At 40.5% G+C, this 18,788-nt stretch overlaps 1 protein-coding gene across 1 annotated transcript in view; it reads right to left on the bottom strand.

Annotated features, from left to right (window-relative positions):
* Positions 1–200: 200 nt before the first annotated feature.
* Positions 201–18,788, bottom strand: part of LOC128738162 (autophagy-related protein 16-1) — a 288,388-nt gene continuing 269,800 nt past the window's right edge. Inside the window, exons 4-7 of the mRNA XM_053833079.1 lie at positions 6,437–6,554; positions 1,083–1,344; positions 879–1,022; positions 201–737 (exon numbers count right to left, since the gene is read on the bottom strand). Of these exons, the coding sequence (XP_053689054.1) occupies positions 635–737; positions 879–1,022; positions 1,083–1,344; positions 6,437–6,554 (627 nt within the window). The 3' untranslated portion in view covers positions 201–634. The remainder of the gene's footprint in view (positions 738–878; positions 1,023–1,082; positions 1,345–6,436; positions 6,555–18,788) is intronic.

Genomic DNA, 18,788 nt, shown 5'->3' with positions numbered 1-18,788 from the left:
TTCTATACTTGGCGATGACGGGCCAGATTTCGTTTTTAGGTCACCCGAAGAGCGTTGACCACGTCTCAGGCTCAGGGTGTGTCCGTGCAGGCGAATCAGAATGTAGATATATCCATTCGCGCTCAACCGTTCTGAGTCATCATTCAAGGAGAGAAAGTTGTGACATTCGGATTAGTGAACAGTGTCCTAGAAATGTTATGATATATTTAATGGAGAGTATATCGCGATGGCAGAACCTTAATAATACATGATCGTTCTGTTTTCTTTTTCCTTTTTTTTGTTAAACTGGAGAACATCGGCGAGAGCAATTAGTTTGAATGTTTTACGTTACAAAGTACTGGACAGAACGGCAAAAATATTTCTCGTAGAAAAATAGCATCGTGTAAAAGTCAACACAAACAAAACTGGTAATCTAAACAATGATATTCACTCACAATATACACCCCGGCGAAAAGCTCTTTCGTTGAATGTTACTCAAACAAACACATACGCACGCAGACCAGTCCACAGGCGGCTACACTACCAGACATTCTGCTGTTGTCATTTATGATACACCTCCGACGATGGCTTCCGAAGGCTATCGGTACACCGAACACTGCTTTAGTAGCATCAATAGCTGGGGCAGCAGAATCTGCTAAGCATTCGACCAGATTGTGCACTTTTTGGCTCGATCCACCGACGCCAGGACAGAGCTAAATGGATGCCAGCTGACGGCAGTAACTGCGGCGCCACTTCCGCTGCGAAAAAACCAATCACGATCAGTGGACCTCGAAATTTAAACCAGCATTTTAAAATTAACCCAATTTTTCGGTAGAAATAATGAAAGAAGCTGAGAAAAGAGAAATGAAAAACATGACTTAGGGAATAGAAGAACTTACTTTGGATCCTTCAGCATGGTTTCCAGGGGTCCATTTACGTTCCAGATGTAGACGGAACCGTCTGCAGAACCGGCGGCAATTCGTTGGCAAGTCGGACTAAAGGCTACACGGGCCCAATCGCAGCCCACCTTGAAATTGTCATGGCTGTGGACGAAAACTACATTCAACAATCAAATTACAACGAAAGCAGACATCGCCACTCACCGAAACGTTCGCACGATCTTGTTGTTGCGCAGATCCATCAGGTTGATCGTATCGTCCCGAACGCAGCACAGCAGAAACTTGCCATCCTTGGACAGATCCAGCGATGTGATTTTACCCTGCAGCGGGATATCGTTCGCAGCACAGTCCGCCGTTCGGGTGTCCCAGAATCGGATCTTCTTGTCGAAATGACCGCTGATGATCGAGAAGCTGTCCGTCGTGACCAGATCGTTGCAGCTGGACCCGGCAAATTTGGTTTCCGTACCTGCGAAAAAGGGGGGCATGCTTAACGGTAAATTAAACACAATAGGCAAATAGTAGCTCTGAAGGTTTTTCTTAATTTGGTGAAACCTTTCGAGGTTATTTTACGGAACTGAATTTGGTTGGCACAGTAATTTTTGAGTAACCTAACCTAAAAAAATAAAAATTAGATCAGAATAACATATGCTTAGATCTCAAGCCTCCAATGTAAACGAACTGTTACAGCAACAGTTAACTACGTAAACCATCTAAAATGATGTTACCAACACCTTGGTAATTCAACAATAGGTATTTCAGAGGAATCGTATGATTGCGTTCTCGAACACATAATCCATCCGATTTTATTTAATTGAGTTCTTGATCCACAATAGCTCTACATTGAACCATTGAAACAATAAACCTTTTTATTGATTCAAACTCGAGTTTAAAATATATTGCGAAAAATAGTAAGAAAAATAATAAACATATTTGTTTGGTTAAAATTTTGACAGCTGCGTGTCGCTGCGTGCAGTTCAAAGATGGCTGTCTCTGCATCTCTCTGTTCCTCTGAGGATTTTTAATGTCACTGAATTAGCAGTGACAATAACAGAATCACAGTAATTAACAGTGATAAACCATGATGATCTGTTTCACTCTGACGAAAGGACATATCGGCGTTCTTTTGCCATAATAATACCAACAAAAAACATTAATTCGATTCTCATACAAGGTAAACCAGGAGTATAAAAGGATTTATTCAATTAAAAGGTTAATCGACACCCGACATGCAATTGCAATTGCTTTGAATCAAATTCGCAAATCGATGCTGGAACGCGATCTGGCATACAATGACTGGCTCGAGAAACAAAACAAACACTATGGTAACATCCGCAAAAAGAAACTAATATGAACCGTTTGTTGGACGGTCAAGTTCCTGCAAATTTTCTCTGGAAGCGACTCAAAAACATTGGAATTGGTAGCGACAGGCAAGAACCCACTCGTGATTTCCATACTGATGAAGTCAATCGCGTATTCCTTTCTAGTTGCCAGGCTTGATGAAAGCCAAAGCAGACCGTGGAGATTATCGACTGATTTGCTACACGACTTCAAGTTTCGACCAGTGCGACCATTGGAAGGTCGTCAATCAAATTACGTATATATTTAATAAGATTATTGCAACCTCAATATTTTCCAGGTGCTGGAAACATGCTAAGGTATTGCCCCTAAGGAAGAAGCCACAATTAAAATCATTGTCCAACCTGAAACCGATTAAAAGTTTGTGCGCCTTATCTAAGACATTTGAGAACTCAGATACCACAACATCGTAATAGAAAGTTCACATTAAATCGTTTGCGCGTCAATTTTACATTGGAAATGTATAGTGATTAGAGTATGTCAAAACAAAACAAAGTGAACAATAAATTGTTTTGCAGTCGTGCGTGTCCTTATATACGACTCATGACTGTGAATTATAAAGCAGTATAGATGATTGCAATATTAAGTTATATCTTAATCATATATCCAGCAGTATTAGGTTGCGTGTTTTAAAAACCGCTGTATAAAATGCAAGATTGAATTACAAATAATTGTCAAAATTTTTGCACGTATATTGCCTCCACTTTGGTACTTATAAGTTCTTATCCGGCGTTAAATATGACTTTTTCGTTCATATATGATTTCATATTTCTCAGTTGCAATCGAGATATACAAATCAAATGGTTTATTGGGAAACTTCTAGAGCAGCAAATGATATCATATATTACGGAGAATAATCTGCTAACGGAATATCAAGCAGGGTTTCGCAAACGACAGAGTATTCAAACTGTAAAACTCCATGTATTCGATTATCTTGCAAATGCTATCGCTAAGAAGGATAGTGCGGTTCTGATATTGTTGGATTTCCGATAGCATTTGATACTACATCGCATCAAAGACTCTGTTTGAAACTAAAAACTCATTTCAACTTTGCCAAATCAGCTGTAACCTTGATGGAGTCTTATCAGAAGGAGCGTACCCAAACTGTTTACTATCTGGTGTACCACAAGGTTCCGTACTCGGTCCTTTACTGTTCTTTTGCCACATTAACGGTCTGCCATCCGTTCTCAAGTATTTTTCGGACCGGGAAGTTGCTTGAAATCCATTTTTAACATAGGTTTCGTCGTACATCAAAATACATCCGTTGAATTTCGTCAAAACTTGCCCGTACAAACGCCTAGCACGTTTCTTGGCTACCAAATTCTGCTTTAAGTGCCGATTCCGATGTTTGCTAGCACTATAAGTCCCATAACCTTTTTGAGCAAGAATATTCCGCATGGTTTGACAGTTGGCATCGTACCTACTAGCCATTTCCCGAATGAAGATGCTAAGACTGGATTTAGCCAGCCCCCGGGTACATTTTGAGGTGGCGCTACAGGCGTTTTGCTTTTATAAGCAGCATTCATACGGCACAGGAATTGACGCGACCAAGTCAGAAAAACTTACTCACGTATGTATCAATTATGTGGTTTTTAGGAATCTCAATAGCAGTTCATTGAAAAACATAGTTTCTCAGACTGTCAGAAAAAGTCACTTTTCGGACGAGAAAGGATGATAAAGCAGCGAAAAAGCATTTGACGCTGCAGAAATATACAGTGTGAATCGTTCTTTTACACACACACACAGGCATGAAAGTAATCCAATGATCCTGCTGATGCTAGCCTCGCTTATTTTCATCGCAAACGTCAAAGTTGCCACTGAGGTCGATCTAACGCACTGCAATATCTTACTCCTCAGCTCTCAGTCCCTAGTTCCGCTTTTTAACAGTCACACGAATTTGGTTTTGACATTTTTAGCTCTTTAGCCAACTTCGATCCAGACCAATCTGGATTTTCCAGGTGTTTGAGCAAGATTTTTTACGTCGTTCGAGTTCCATTCTGTACTGCTCCGCAGCGTGGTGGAATATTTTGACAAAACTTGCACCAGTTGTTCTTCATAAACATCAAATTTTACCATAGCCAAATGCACGAACCTTCCTCTCACCACTACTCATAAGATCTTATGCAACGGACGAACTTTTTCTGTGTGGAGGAAATGCATTTTTTCTTCCTCCGATTTCACATCCTTGAAATGAGTCTGAAGTGCTTGCTCAAGATGGTCCAGTACTTTTCAATTCTAGGTCGCAGTTCCGGTGCGCTCAGGGAAATGACATCCTTACGTACGGAATTGACCTTCTTAGTTTTGTATCAATCTAGAATATCTATCGAGTATGGGCCTAAGTTTGGCCACAAAAGCGTAGTACTATACTGATCTTAGAACTAAAATTAGACGCTTTTGGGGGAATTCCTTTGGGCAAATCTACCGACTGACCGTAGTCTGCAGTTGTCACGGATGGGGTGTTCCGCTTTCCATGTTTCCGTGCTGCGACAAATTGCTTGCTAAATCATGTTTTTTTTGGCAAATTTTGACATTTTCTGCTTGCCAACGTCCTCCGGGACGTCAAATTTATGATGAGCAGTTAAGAACTGGAGCCCCAGAAGCTTTCGAAAGTCTGCTTTTACGCAGGTTTCGTTATCCATAACGAGATAATGCGGTTTTGTCAACATCTGGATGTAGAACTTCCGGGCACCTGAGTTCCCCAGCGTACCCTTACTAGCACACCAAAATTCCTGCTTTCGGAATCCGGAGAATTCCTATTTCATAGCAAAAGCGATTCCTTTACCGAGTTGTCGAAATCCTGGGAATTTCAATTTTGGATTCTCATGCAAAAACGCAGGTTCTATCGGCAAGGCATTCTGTACAATTTTCTGTAGCAGCGGTTCCCAACCTTTTTTGGTTCACGAAGCCCCTGGCAGAATCCCCTATACTATTCTGCAGCGAACTAAATGTTTTGGCGAACCCCCAGTTGGGAAACGCTGTTCTGTAGAATTCTCCCACACAATTTCTTCGCGAGGAATCACCACTCTCAAAATAATTTTCACATCGAATTAACGGGAAAAGTTACGTGAATATTTTCTGTCCAACTTTTCCGGTATTATTTACGTGAATCTCACGTAGTTTGCATTAGTATGCGTGCATTTACGTGGAAATCAGATAGATGTTATTGTATTTTCCAATAATGTTCAAGTGAAGGTCACGTCTCCCTGTAGAGAAATTTACGTGATTTTTCACGTAGAATATTTTGGAATATTTTGCGTACAGGTGCGAACCTTTGTTGTTCGTCCAGGTGTTCTGCCGTTCATTATGATTCGACGCCTTTTGGGATTTGTACTTGTTTTTGCATCTTGCACGAAAGACTTGATTATATTTAGTTTCTTCGTCACATCGTTAACTGAACTGTTTGAATTCCGCTTGAAAACTTGAACTACCCGTTTGTGATTCTTTGCACTAAACGTGGATTCATTTTGGTCATTTTTTTGCTTCCGATCGATTGTCAAACGGTCCTGGTTTTGATTTATAACACGACTTGCCATAGATTGTACTATTCGTGGTTTCTTACTGATGGATGACACTGACACATTGGAAGAGATCCGGATTTTAGAGGTACTGACTCCATCTACGCATGGAATGTACAGCTGCAAGCGCAATATACACAGTGTAAACGATACACTTTGGACTAATTTTATTCAAAATTTGGTATTTTGTCTAAAGAGTGAAAAGTTACAGCCATTTCTTGCGTCAGAATGCCAGCAATAATGCACGCACTGTCAAAATTACTTCAATACATATTAGTTTTTCTGAAAGAGGTATAATCAATGAAATACCATCTTATGTTTGACATGTCAGCGATGGTTCGCTTGTAAGCAAGTGATCACTTGCTTACGAGTTCTTGCACTGTCATGTTACGTCGTTAGCGCTTCTACTATGAACGCAGAAAAAGAGTCGATTGATACTAAACTTGACACTAAATTTTAAACGATTTACTAGCTTCTGCTGAGTTGCAGATAGCCCTCAGTGAATTATATTGGTCATGAAAATAGAAGGGCACGTTTTAACACCTGCACCGATTCTAGAAGGAATACGTACATGCTGCGCTTGCACGCGCCTGCTGAAATATTTTTGTCCCTAGTTAATTTGCCAATCCAATTCAGAATAATTAGATAAGTCGAAAATAACAAGATCATATCATATCTATAACTCACAAGAACGATTCTTCAGGTCCCACACCTTGAGCGTCCGATCGTGGCTACCGGTGACTAGACATGATGTGCCGAGAAACTTCGCCGCCAGTACCTTTCCGCTGTGACCCGTAAGTGTGTGCTGAAATGGAAAATCAGAAAGAAAGAAAAAAAAACAATAAGAAAACATACAACAATCCGTTCAGACAGTTACTTCCTACGGTGTGGCCCGTGCGAGATTTTTCGGGCCAAAGATAATTACAAACTAATCAGCTTTCTAAGCCGTACTGTTTTTGTTTTTATCGAAGAGCGCCTATGGGAATAGGGAAAAGAAAACAAAAACGATGCACACACTGCTTTCGTTCCGTTGGAAGACACTTTCAATTTCCTCACAAAAACAAAACTCTTCCCAGACCGGGCCAGCAATGCTTCTCTATTTCCGCACCGTCAATCAATTTTAGCTCAGTCATACGATTTTCTCACGCAACCGCCAGTCAAAACATTTTGCACCCAGCAACGCCGACAACGGTAACCAATCAAATCTGTCCATCTCCGCACTATTAGCAGCAGACTAGGGTGCCTTAGTTAGATCCAAATCGGCTCTCGTGTGCCGTCCATCCGAAAAAAAAACGGTCAGACGGAAATCGAAAACCCTGTCATCAGGTCGAAGTGCGATTCGCCCTGCCCACCGGGAAGCGAAAATCCGCCGCCGCCGATTGCGATCAGCGCATCCAGCGGCGAATTTCATGTGGTTCAAAGCACCCTTCCCCCCCCGATGATGACCCATCGACGGGTTGGTTGGCAGTTCGAAAGTAAAAATTCCCAGAAACCGAAAAGAAACTGAAATCGCGACGACAACGGTGCAGCACAGACGAAAAGCGACGGCCGACCCTTCGGGGAAAGCTATCGTCGTGTGCATAAAAAGCGACCAAAGCTTAATCATCTCACGCCATCAACGGGTCTAAACGATCGGCACTGCAGACTTCAGTAGGGGTTGCATGGGTGGTGTCACCCTTTTCCCTTGCCGGCGGTGAGTGGCTGCGAAGCACGAAGAGTTCAGCCTCGCTCGGTGGGAAATTTGCTTTTTCCAACGGCACTCCGCCCGTTTCGGTAATCAATCGGTCAAACTGGCAGGCGCCAGCTAGCGGGTGGCTCCCACCGTCAAAGAAAAAACGACTCGAAATTCCAACACGCAATGCGGTTGGGATTTTAATAAGTCACGAGAGGTGTGAAACTGATGACAAATGAAAGCAGTTTGGAACAAAAGTATACAATTAGGTGAGTTTTTCGAAGTATTACAGATGTACGATCAGAAACTATTCGACCTCAAAATCTGAATTCAACTCGCGGCCGGTCGCGAGCCCCAGTGCAATTATGCCGAATTTTCTGCATTTATTATGCATCATTGGACCTCAAACCGTTTGCGAACTGTTCGGCACAAATTGGGACAGTAGTGCTTCGCGAAACACACAAACATACCCACGGAAGAGGTGTTCATTATTGCGATTGGTGCTAATTTTTAACAAAATAGGAACGTATCAGAAAGTAAGCTGCACAAAAGTTGTTGAAAACGATACGCTAAAAATTAAGGTTGCTGACATTCTCATCATCATCAGCATCATCCAAACTTATCATCGTTGTGATGCAACTGGAGCACGAGCTATGATTGGAATTTTCAACCGATTGGCTGGCTGTTGTTTGTAAATTAATTACTATAGTTAAGTCACGCACGATGCGGTAGCCGATTAGCTTCAGCGAACCGGGAGTTCGGCGGCTCGTTATTACTGCTTACAGCAAGTGAGTAAAAATATCGAACGGTAAACTAGATCCAGCATACTTGCTGGCCTATGCTATGCGCAGCATGTGACGTGTCCTCAATAAAATCAATGAAATATGATGAGACTACAAGTGGGTACCAATGAATGGTTCGTAAAACTGAGAAGATGAGGGATAACTGAACACTTACGAACCGCCAGCTGACTGCTACCAGGCAGGAAGAGCCGTCCGTCCGTCGGTATGAAGCAAAGAAACATTGAACGGAGCGAAATGCTCACAATTTGTAGAGCAAAACATAACCTATTTCAAAATTGCATAAAAATAACCAGTAAAAAAATTAGCACTCGCGCTGCGTGTAGTAATTGCAGTAAAATAAGCGTGCTAAACGCATATAAAACACGAGTTTTGCCACAAAATTTACCGCGGAACGTTGAGACTGTGCTGAAAGCTTAACCTAAAGCTAGCTAATGCTTATCTGTAATACATAAAACTCATCAATAACTAATGAAGATGGAAGTAATTAGTGAATACATTAGTGGAGCGACATTTTCAACATTTCAGGATTTACTTTTATTCAGCAGTTATGTTACAAATGTGTCCGACGGTAGATGTTAAGGGTACCGTTCATGATAGCACAGAAATCATGTTCACAATCGATCCGATTAATATCGGTACGGAAGAAATGGTTTCATTTGTTAGGGGATGGTCTGAGTAAATTATTTAGGTTGACGAACAATAAATTGAATGCTTCTTTTGCCCTTTGTGTACTCAACCACATTGGTACGTCAAATTTACGTGAAAACGTCTATCTATCATCATAAATATAAGAGGCTTATGTCTGTCGCCAAAACGAGGGATGCAATATGTATTTTCGTGGTAATAATCGCCCACATTAAACAAAGACTCAAACCAATCATAGCAGATTACATTCAAGACGAGCAAAAGTAACGTAGTTGCACTCCATAGAGTTACATAGCGTTAGCGTCACATAAGGTTTTGCACGGGTGAGCATAACCTCACTTCTTTGACGTCTGTCAGTGGTTTGTTTACATGGACTTAGAACATGGGTTAACATATTGAAACTGAATATTGCTTAAAGGCCTTAACGGCAGTCAGAAAAGCACAAAAACTGACATTCCGAGTAGTTTGGAGGGCGACACTGCTGGATAATACGCTTCTAAAACATTTAACTCCAATTTATGCATATCGCGTTCGTCTAACAAATAGTAAACAAACCACGAGTGGATGTCAAATGGGTGCATTGCGTTCATTCCGGTTCATTCGTGACGTCACCTTGAAAATCCTTATAGCGTACCTCCAATTTGCTCTCAATTAGACGCGAGGCGACGCGCGGTGGTTACAGCTAGTCATATAGACTAAGAGCCTTCTCTGCAACCAAAACCGGGCCACTGGTAGGGCACCATGTTTTCGGGATAAGAATCGCCTACATTAAGCAAACACTCAAACCAATTATACCAGATTGCATTCAAGACAAGCAAAAGTAACGTAGCTGCATCAACGATTCGCTTTCAATTAGACGCGAGGTGACGCACGCGGGTTACAGCTAGTAAACAATCCTCATCCCTTACACTTTTCATGTAACATCAACGTGAGTTTTTATTAAGTTTATACTCATACGACTCGATTTAAAGGCTCCTAGTGACTTTGCTCTAATTTTCCAACAACTAGGTAGTGACGTCCATATCGATAGGTGTCATAAAGTTTACGTGATTTTTCACGTAAAAAGTACACATCGATTGTTTAGAGTACATACAAATTTTATGGTTAAAAAGCAAATAAACTGATATAATATTATTACCGCCTTATTCTTCACGTGCTTAAGCCCACATTTGAAATTTGGACGTGTTTGGAAAAGACTCTGTAATTAGTATGACGGCACTTTTTACAGAATAGATGAAAAGGCGCCATTTGTAAAAAACATGTTTGTATGAGGAATGGGCCTGTTGTAAAGCATTGTTTAGGAATGTCCAGAACTAGAAAACGTACTTTTGTAGCATCTTTTTGAAGGAATTATATCTGTTTATTTGTGGCAGAAGTTAAGCAACATTTTCATTACAGCGACTCAACAGAATTACATTTCAGTATGTCCAAAGTAAAACCTTTTTGAACAACTTATTCCAGTCTTAAAAAAAGCATTTCTTGGTAACTTGGTTCAAGTGCAGTATGTTCCATTGTTGCTTTCTCTCCATACTTTCCTTTCAACAGAGGACATCCGTGATTTCCCAGCATCTTATCATGTATCAACCCAAATCCAAATCCAATCCAAATCCAATCAGAATCTAATCCAAGTCAAATCCAAATCCAAATCGAATTCCTATCGAAATCTAATCCAAATTCAATCCCAATCTAATCCAATCTAAATCCCAACCAATCCAAATCTAATCAAAATTCAAACTAAATCCAAATCCAAACCAATCGAAATCTAATCAAATTTCAAACCAAGTCCTATCCAAATCCAATCAAAATCTAATCTAAATCCAATCCAAATCCAAACTAAATTCCATCCAAATCCAATCCTCATCAATCTATCATCAAATCAATCTAAATCAAATCGAAATCAGATCCAAATCCAATCCAAATTCACTCCAAACCAACCCAAATCTAATCAAAATTCAAACCAAATTCTTTCCAAATCCAATCTAAAACCAATCAATCCAAATTCAATCTAATTCCAATCCAAGATCAATCCAAGTCCAATCCAAATCCAATCCAAGTCCAGTCCAAGTCCAATCCAAATCCAATGAAAATCTAACTTAAACCCAATCCATTCTAATCCAATCCAAGTCTAATCCAGATCAAATTAAAATCTAATCCAAATCCAAACCAATCCAAATCTAATCAAAATTCAAACCAAACCCAATCCTAATCAAATCCAATCCAATCCAAATCCAGTCCAAATCCAATCCAAATTTAATCCAAATCTAGTCCAAATCCAGTCCAAATCCAAATCGAAATCGAATCCAAACCCAATCGTAATCAAACTCAATACCATCAAAATCAAATATAAGTCCATTCCAAATCCAATCCAAATCCAACCCATTCCAAAATTCGGCATAATTGCTGTTGATTAATTTCAAATTGGTCAGTATTAAACAACAAAGTGCAAGAAACAAAAGTCTAACATCATTAGCGCACAGTTGACGTTGTAAACAAATAAAGAAACGACTGTCAGTCGGAAGAGTAGAAAACACCCTTCGACACCACGAGATACTCTACAGGGTGAGTAGTAATAACTGTCAACAAAGTAAATGGTCACAAAAATAAGACGCTTGCATAAATTTTAATTTTGAGTCCAGCAATTAATCCAATTCAAATCTTTCTCACTTTGACACGATATCCTAAGGTATTTCATCCCAGAACTTTTCCAAACGTTCCAAATATTCACAGTCAATCCTTTGGTGCTCCCTAGTTTGCCCTAGTGTAAATCAGGCGAAGAGGCAGGGCACTCTTTCAAAGAAAGAGTTTCTTTTCTCCTTGGTTAGACGGTGTAGAATCTTGTTGGAAGTAGTATGATGCATTCTTGTAGTGTTTTTTGAGGATGGGCAGCAAATAGTTCTTCGAAACATTATCGATGTAATATTTGGTGTTGATTTTAATACCAGGTTCAATGAATGGCAATGGAACCGTCAAATTTTTGGAGAAACATCCCCATACCATCGCCATGAAAATCTTCTGGAACCTTTAAACAGCTAGTTTGTACTGAGAAATATCAGAAAGGTGTGCTGCATTTATCCGATCATTTTGTTGGTTGTGGTGAGCCTGCAGCTGGAACAATTTTCGTTCGAGTGTGTTGATATTTGAATACACTCTAAACGAAAAATATGCAGACACATCTGTGATTAACCCATTTAAAATGTCTCCGAAAAATACTCAAATAAGTATTTCAAATGTGACGTTTAACCATAATCAGCGCATGTGCAGACGTTCAAAATCAAATTTTGGACCCCTGCTTTCTGATTCTGGGTACAAAATTTAATTTTCCATATTTTCTTTCGGTTGGACTAACGGTTGGAAAAATATCAAAGCGACACCCAGGTCCTGGCCTAAGACAGGTGATTGATGTCTACCCGCAGTGACTGTCCAGAATGTCTCGCAACTAAGGAGATCTTGACCGGATATGAATTATACTTCAACGATCGACCGATCGATCGATCGATTGATCCACTCCATCGCCGATGGTAATCAACCTCGAAGCAGCAGCATCGGTGGAGGCAGCAAACAACAACCATAACGCCTGGAACTGGATCCCAGAACCCGAACCAGCCGAACGGGTTATCAACGATCTGCTCCTGGTACATATATAAAGAGATCTGTCCAATAGAGGCAAATGCGGGCATCGATCTGCCACAGTCTTACCGTCGCTGTCGTCGTCGGGTGCACTTTGGCATTCAAGCCGACCACCCTCGGACCTGGTCGGGAAAAGTGCACCGCCAACGGTTCGAGAAGAAAGTTCCTTCAATGCCAGAAGCTCCGAAATCAGGTCAATCCGCTGCAGGCGCAGCCTCGAAGGGGAAAACGGCACAAAAAAGTGAAACAATATGCATTTAAATTTAAGCCCGCATGAATCTAATAGACGTTTTATAAATTGCATGTGCGTTCATCTTCGTGCGGTTCCCGGCAGACCTTTCTCCTGGATCAATGCGCGGCGAATCCTCCGATGCGCGCGCACGGAATAGGCCTAGTAAACTTTGATGTAGTTTTTTTTATCTAATTCGCATAGATCTTCCCGCGGCAGAGCGGGCAGGTTCCCGCGGCCAGCCAAATACGGGCAAAACCGAATCCGGTACGACGGGATAGTTGCGATGTCGTGAAAGCACTTTCTGCGGTTTCGTACGAATGTTCCAATAATTGAGAACGCGTCGTCGACGTCGTTGTCGGCCAGATGTGGACTCGCCTGGCTGGGATTAAAGATCCACATAGAGGTTCACAACCTGTTTGGTTCCTGTTGACTTTTTCCTCGCTCAGCGGCCGCTTGAAACGTCGTGTCGTGCAGGGAATCTGCGGTATGATGGCAATCGCAATGATGATGTTGACGCTAGAGGATGTGTGTGCGGATATCGAGTTTGGCATTCAGTCGGACTTGTAAGCAAACCGGACTGCAGTCAGTAAAGCTAAACTGTGCCGAGTTCGTAAAAGGATAGGCCAAACTGGTCCGGCCGTGTTTTTGTTCGCTGGCGTGCTTTGGATGTGTCTTTACGCGGAAAAGCCGAGTGGGAATCAACTTCACATTTTTTACTGTCATTGAACCGTGTCGTCAAAAAATGTTCACGTAACATAATCGTCGCAGTAATTCAAAACAAATACGAAAAAAAACAAAATGCTGATTTATTGCATACGGTAAGATCAAAGCAAACCCACAATTCAGCACCGTATTAGCCATACCCCAATTTTTTCCAATTGCTAGCTAATGCTCAATCAACACCTTCCAATAGTGCCGAAGAATCGCATTCCATGCAGGGTTGATGCTCCTGGTAAGATTTGGCTATGGGGCGGTAATTCACCCCAACCAAACTCGCCCACAGCTAGGTCTCGGTAATCGATGCGGCGAACGCATGCTGCCCATTACTCATGTTTGGCCATACACAACACCGCACAAAGCCGGACAAATTGCCGGCGATTAATTCGACATCGAAAGTGTAAAATTTCCATGATCCGAAGCAAATGGTACGGCGGCGAATGATGACGATGGATTTTCGCTATCCGGTTTGCTTTCGCGGCAACCGCTTGCCAGAGTAACAACCTTCATTGCGGTATCCGACACATCAGGACGGGCCTCCGTAAAGACTCGAACCCGTGGAAGCTTCCGCGCTCAGTGAGCGGATGCTGTAAAGTTTGCTAGAATTTACTACGCACAGATTGTGTTTATTGCTATATTTGACTGTGCTGCAAAAAATAGCACCATTTTCAGAATACTCTAGGAAATTCCATTTTTTGCTGTGATATTTATTTATTTTTATGCGAGTAAATTGCAAAAACCGAAATTTACTCTATTCGCCATTACTAAATTCAAGATGGCGTCTAAAATATGTCTAAATCATCTTGTATGGAAACCCAACTGTTCCTCTTTGATAATCAATGTCAGCCAAAACACAATGTTATATTTCATCAATCAAATAAGCCTTGATTTCGTTCTGAATTTTGTGTATGTACCTCGGTAACACTCATAATAAATTTGACAAAAATAACAGTAAGGGCCAAAAAAATGAACTTAAGACCAAAAACAATTGATGGTAATGTTTGCACGACTATAGAGCATTATACGGGAGCTCCTAACCACACTTTTTTGACAGCATTTGATGGTTTGTTTACATTGTGTTAAGGCGAATTGAGTTTTCTATCTTTGCCCGGCAGATAATAATGAAAAAAATAGTTTTTATTTATAAGGGAAAGTGCCTTACATGCATTTAAAGCAACTGATGCAGTAATCCTTCACGAAATTTCAAATCGAAACCGCTGGATATGACGAAAAACATGTTAACAAACCACCAACTGGTATCACTTGACGGCAAAATGACGTCATTGCAAAATGATCTATTGACAGACCATTGCACGGGTTCGAGAATTCTTAACCTCGCTCTTCTGGCAGCACCTAGTGGTTTGTATACAACCACCAGTGGTGTTAGAGTTTGCAGTGAAATTTCCATTTTCGCCCGCAGGATAGTGATCAAATTGTTAAGTTTTTATTGAAAAAAGGCACTTTATAAAGCAATCGACACAATCATCTTTCACGAAAACTCAAATCGAAATCGCTGGATTTGACAAAATTTATGGAAACAAATCACCGTGTCATTTTGCAGTAAACGAAAGAAAGAGCAACACCGTCGTACAGAAAGACCAGACCAGATTTGATGGATGCAGAGTTGTCAAAAAGATTGTTTGCATATTACGAACACAATCGATAGCGTCTGCCATTATAGCGAGTAAAAAGCTGGATTGTTTACATTGGTTTGCGGACTTGGTACGCTCTTTTCACTTCAATTTGGCTCTTTTGATTACAGTGTCACAGCCACAATAAGGATAGCTGATATGCAACAGTATTGGTGATTTTTGTGCATCGGGATAAGATTTTGCTACGAAATTTTTATCTCAGATGTAAGCAAATCGCGTATCCAGTTTTTTACGAGCCATAATGGCGGACGGTGTTCGTAATATTTGGACAGCATTTTTGACATTTCCTAGATACAGTGGACCCCCGTTCGTTTGAATGATTCCTCATGCAAACTAATGGGGTTAGTTTTTTATTTGAACAACTGGTAACCCTAAATATGCTGGAACTTGTATGAACTGGCCGCCCTGCTCTTTGTTAGTGTTTTAATGGTTTGATTTAGGAGGCAGTTGCGAGCGCGAATATTGCATTCTCCGATCGGATTTCTACCATAATCGTTGGGAAAACGGAATGTGAAACAGATTCAACACGCTACATCAGTACAAACAAATCATGTTCATGTGCAAATGATGCCATGTTGAGAATGACATTTGAACCATTTTTAATTCGCACGTCGTGCAAACTAGCGGGGTCAAATTAGTGTCAAAGTGTTCAGATTAAAAACGGGCAAACGAACGGGGGTTCACGGTACATCGCACGTTTTCTTTCCACACGTTTTTTTTAGTTTTACCGTGAACGTGCGGAAAGAAAACGTGCGATTTATTTAAGGACTGTCAAAAATGCTGTTCAAATAATACGAACATGGATTATGCTGTCCGCCATAATGGCTCGTAAAAAGCTGGATAATACTATTTGTGGTTCGCAACTTATAGATAGCTGAATATCGATGAGGTATATACAGGTGTAGCAATGTTGGTAGAGTGGTATTAGTGCAATGAAAAAGTTGCTTCATGATATGAGTGGAATTGAAAATCGACCAATCACGGTCAAGCGTGACGTCAAATTTTTAAAGCAACCCCAATTATTCGGTGCGGTTTGTTGTTGTAGTTTGACCTCCTTGAATGATTTTTCTCTATTGAAACTATATGTAACTAAAATGTCTTCTTCTTCCATATCTAACCAGCTTTTTACGAGCCATAATGGCATACGGTATAATTCACATTCGTAATGTATTTGAACAGCAATTTTGACATTTCAGTAATACATCGGACATTTTGTTGCTGCATGTTTACGGTAAAACCAAAGGAACATACACTCCAAAAAATCGACACGTCGCATCCACGTGTAACTCGCACTCATACTAACCAGTTTACGTGCGATCCCGGTAAATTTGATTAACATTCCCATTCGCTATGACGGCGCCGCAGTGGAGACACCTACATTAGTTTCGAGTATGCGTGAAGCAGAATAGCGATTTGTTAAAGAGTGCAAAAGACAGAAACATGTCGGAAATAATTTTCACGCATTCAGCTACGGGCAGTTCTGTAAGTGGAAAAGAGGTCGTGCGGTGCCGTCATTGCGAATTAACTAGTACACGAAGTTCATGTAAGTTACTGTACAGAAGTTTACATGATGTGTCACGGGAAGCGAAGTGTTGATTTTTTAGAGTGTATGCGTTCAAGCCACGAAGAATTTACGTGGACGTTATTGCGGAGAGTCTCACGCGAAAATTATTAGCGTGACTATTTTCTGCGTGTACCTCACACGTTTGCAATTTAGCAATTTTAACGATCAGTTTTTCGTCATTGTTTCCCCATTGTACCTCTCCATATTTTCAATGTATTTGGTAAGTACAGGATAATTATTATTAAAATATGAATTTGCGTAGGACTCGTAAAATTGCTGCAAGGCACAATATATGACTTATATTTCCACGTAAGTTTGACGTCATGTTTAGTACTATCAGGTTTGGCAGACGGAATTAGTCGTCTCTTTTATTCTCTAGTGCTCTTATGGAACTGCGAGTTTGACGGTACACTCGCAGTTCCGTAAGAACACTAGAGAATAAAAGAGGCGACGAATACCGTCTGCTGACCCTGGTAGTTCTAAACATAGAGTTTGACGTACCGATTATTTTGAATGTGCTTTTTGGTTCCGCTACTATGCTTTGAATGCGGCGAAAAACTCAAAATGAATTGATAAACAAAAAACATTGCATGAATTTTACGAAATTTAAGCTTATTAGTAGAGTCATATTAGATGACATTTTGAGATAAACGAGTATTGATTAAGTACTTTCGATGTATATTATTATTTAAGAACGATTATTGCACGACCCGAGTAAAAAAAGTAAGTTAGAGTGGGCTGATTTCGAAGTCGTATGGTTTGAACAACAATTTCACACTCATCGCATCGTGAAAATGTTTATTGAAACAAAGTTAAATTGTTTCAACTTTTCATTTTACTTTTATCTTGTGGAATCCAACAAAAGATCGTTTGTGCAAACAAAAACAAAACGAGAAAGAGTTTATTCTTCTATGCTGGTTCCGCTGATATTGCAACAAAAAAGAACTTTCACTCGATTTGTTTATGTTTCTCCTGTAAGGCACGAATTTCATCTTTTAACACAGTTGGTAACAATTATAGCAAAGAATAAAAGCTGTATTGTAAATCGATACAATCAGCAAGATAGACGATCATTTATGCGATACGCTCATTTTGAAATGTAATGCAAGATGAGCTTTTGCTTCTCCCTAATTGACGCTACAAAAGTGAACATATTCCCATAAAAGTAATGAGCTACTAATTATGGAGGGCTTGAAAGGGCAAATGCAGCGCCATCCACAACACTGGAAGCTGTTACGGGAAACAAGGTCTGAAATGTCACGATAATAGGGGGTAGGGTTCAAGAGCAATTTCACGGATACACGTCCCATAATCAGCAAAATCAATAAACTGAAGCGACATTTTCCCGGAAACACATAAACACGCCCAAGGAATTCTAGCGGGATGTAGTTAGAGTACAACTTTAACAATTCTTTTGATAATATATTATTTAGGAGCTATTATTGCGCGGCCCAATTAGCTTCGAGGTACTATTTGCTTGCATAGAACAGAAGTGGAAGTTAAAGTTCAAACACATAAATGTTACCTCCTACAGACACTGAACCTGGCGGTAGCGAGGAACTTTTTCCACGAAAACACGAAAGCATATAGCAGCGATATACGGTGAACGTTTTGCTTATATTGCTTTCTATGCAAAAACCATCCAAAAAAGAGACAAAATTGAAAACGACTCTATTATCATTTTTGATCGCCGCGTTGGACAAATTTTCACAACTGTTCTGTGATTTTGGATTAACAAGCCGGTCGTCATATGTTCGAGTCTCGGCTAGGCAGTGCAGCTAGAGTTAATAAGGATCGGATCGAAGTTAAATAGGATCGTTGCACTAATTCCGTAACTGCCTAGTACCACAGAGAACAGATTAACAGGCTCGAATAAAGTAATCGACATTTTGTGTGTAAAACCTGCCGGTGGCGCCCTCCAGAAATAGTTGACCAAACGCATGAAAAATATGCATGCACCTTTACCAATATTACTTTGTGCTGGAGTTACATAGTAGCGATGGCAGCGACATCAAGTTTTAGTTTGCCACATACAGCTCGAGGGGTGCTTCGAAGGATTACTTTTTGATTATATAAAAACCTTTTACATGCTTCTCGTTGATTACCTGGTAGTCTGTTCTCTGTGTT

The sequence above is a fragment of the Sabethes cyaneus genome, chromosome 1 (assembly GCF_943734655.1).
Source record: "Sabethes cyaneus chromosome 1, idSabCyanKW18_F2, whole genome shotgun sequence".
NCBI lineage: Eukaryota > Metazoa > Arthropoda > Insecta > Diptera > Culicidae > Sabethes > Sabethes cyaneus.
Note: the sequence above shows the minus strand (reverse complement) of the source record. Positions and strands in the feature narration are given on the sequence as shown.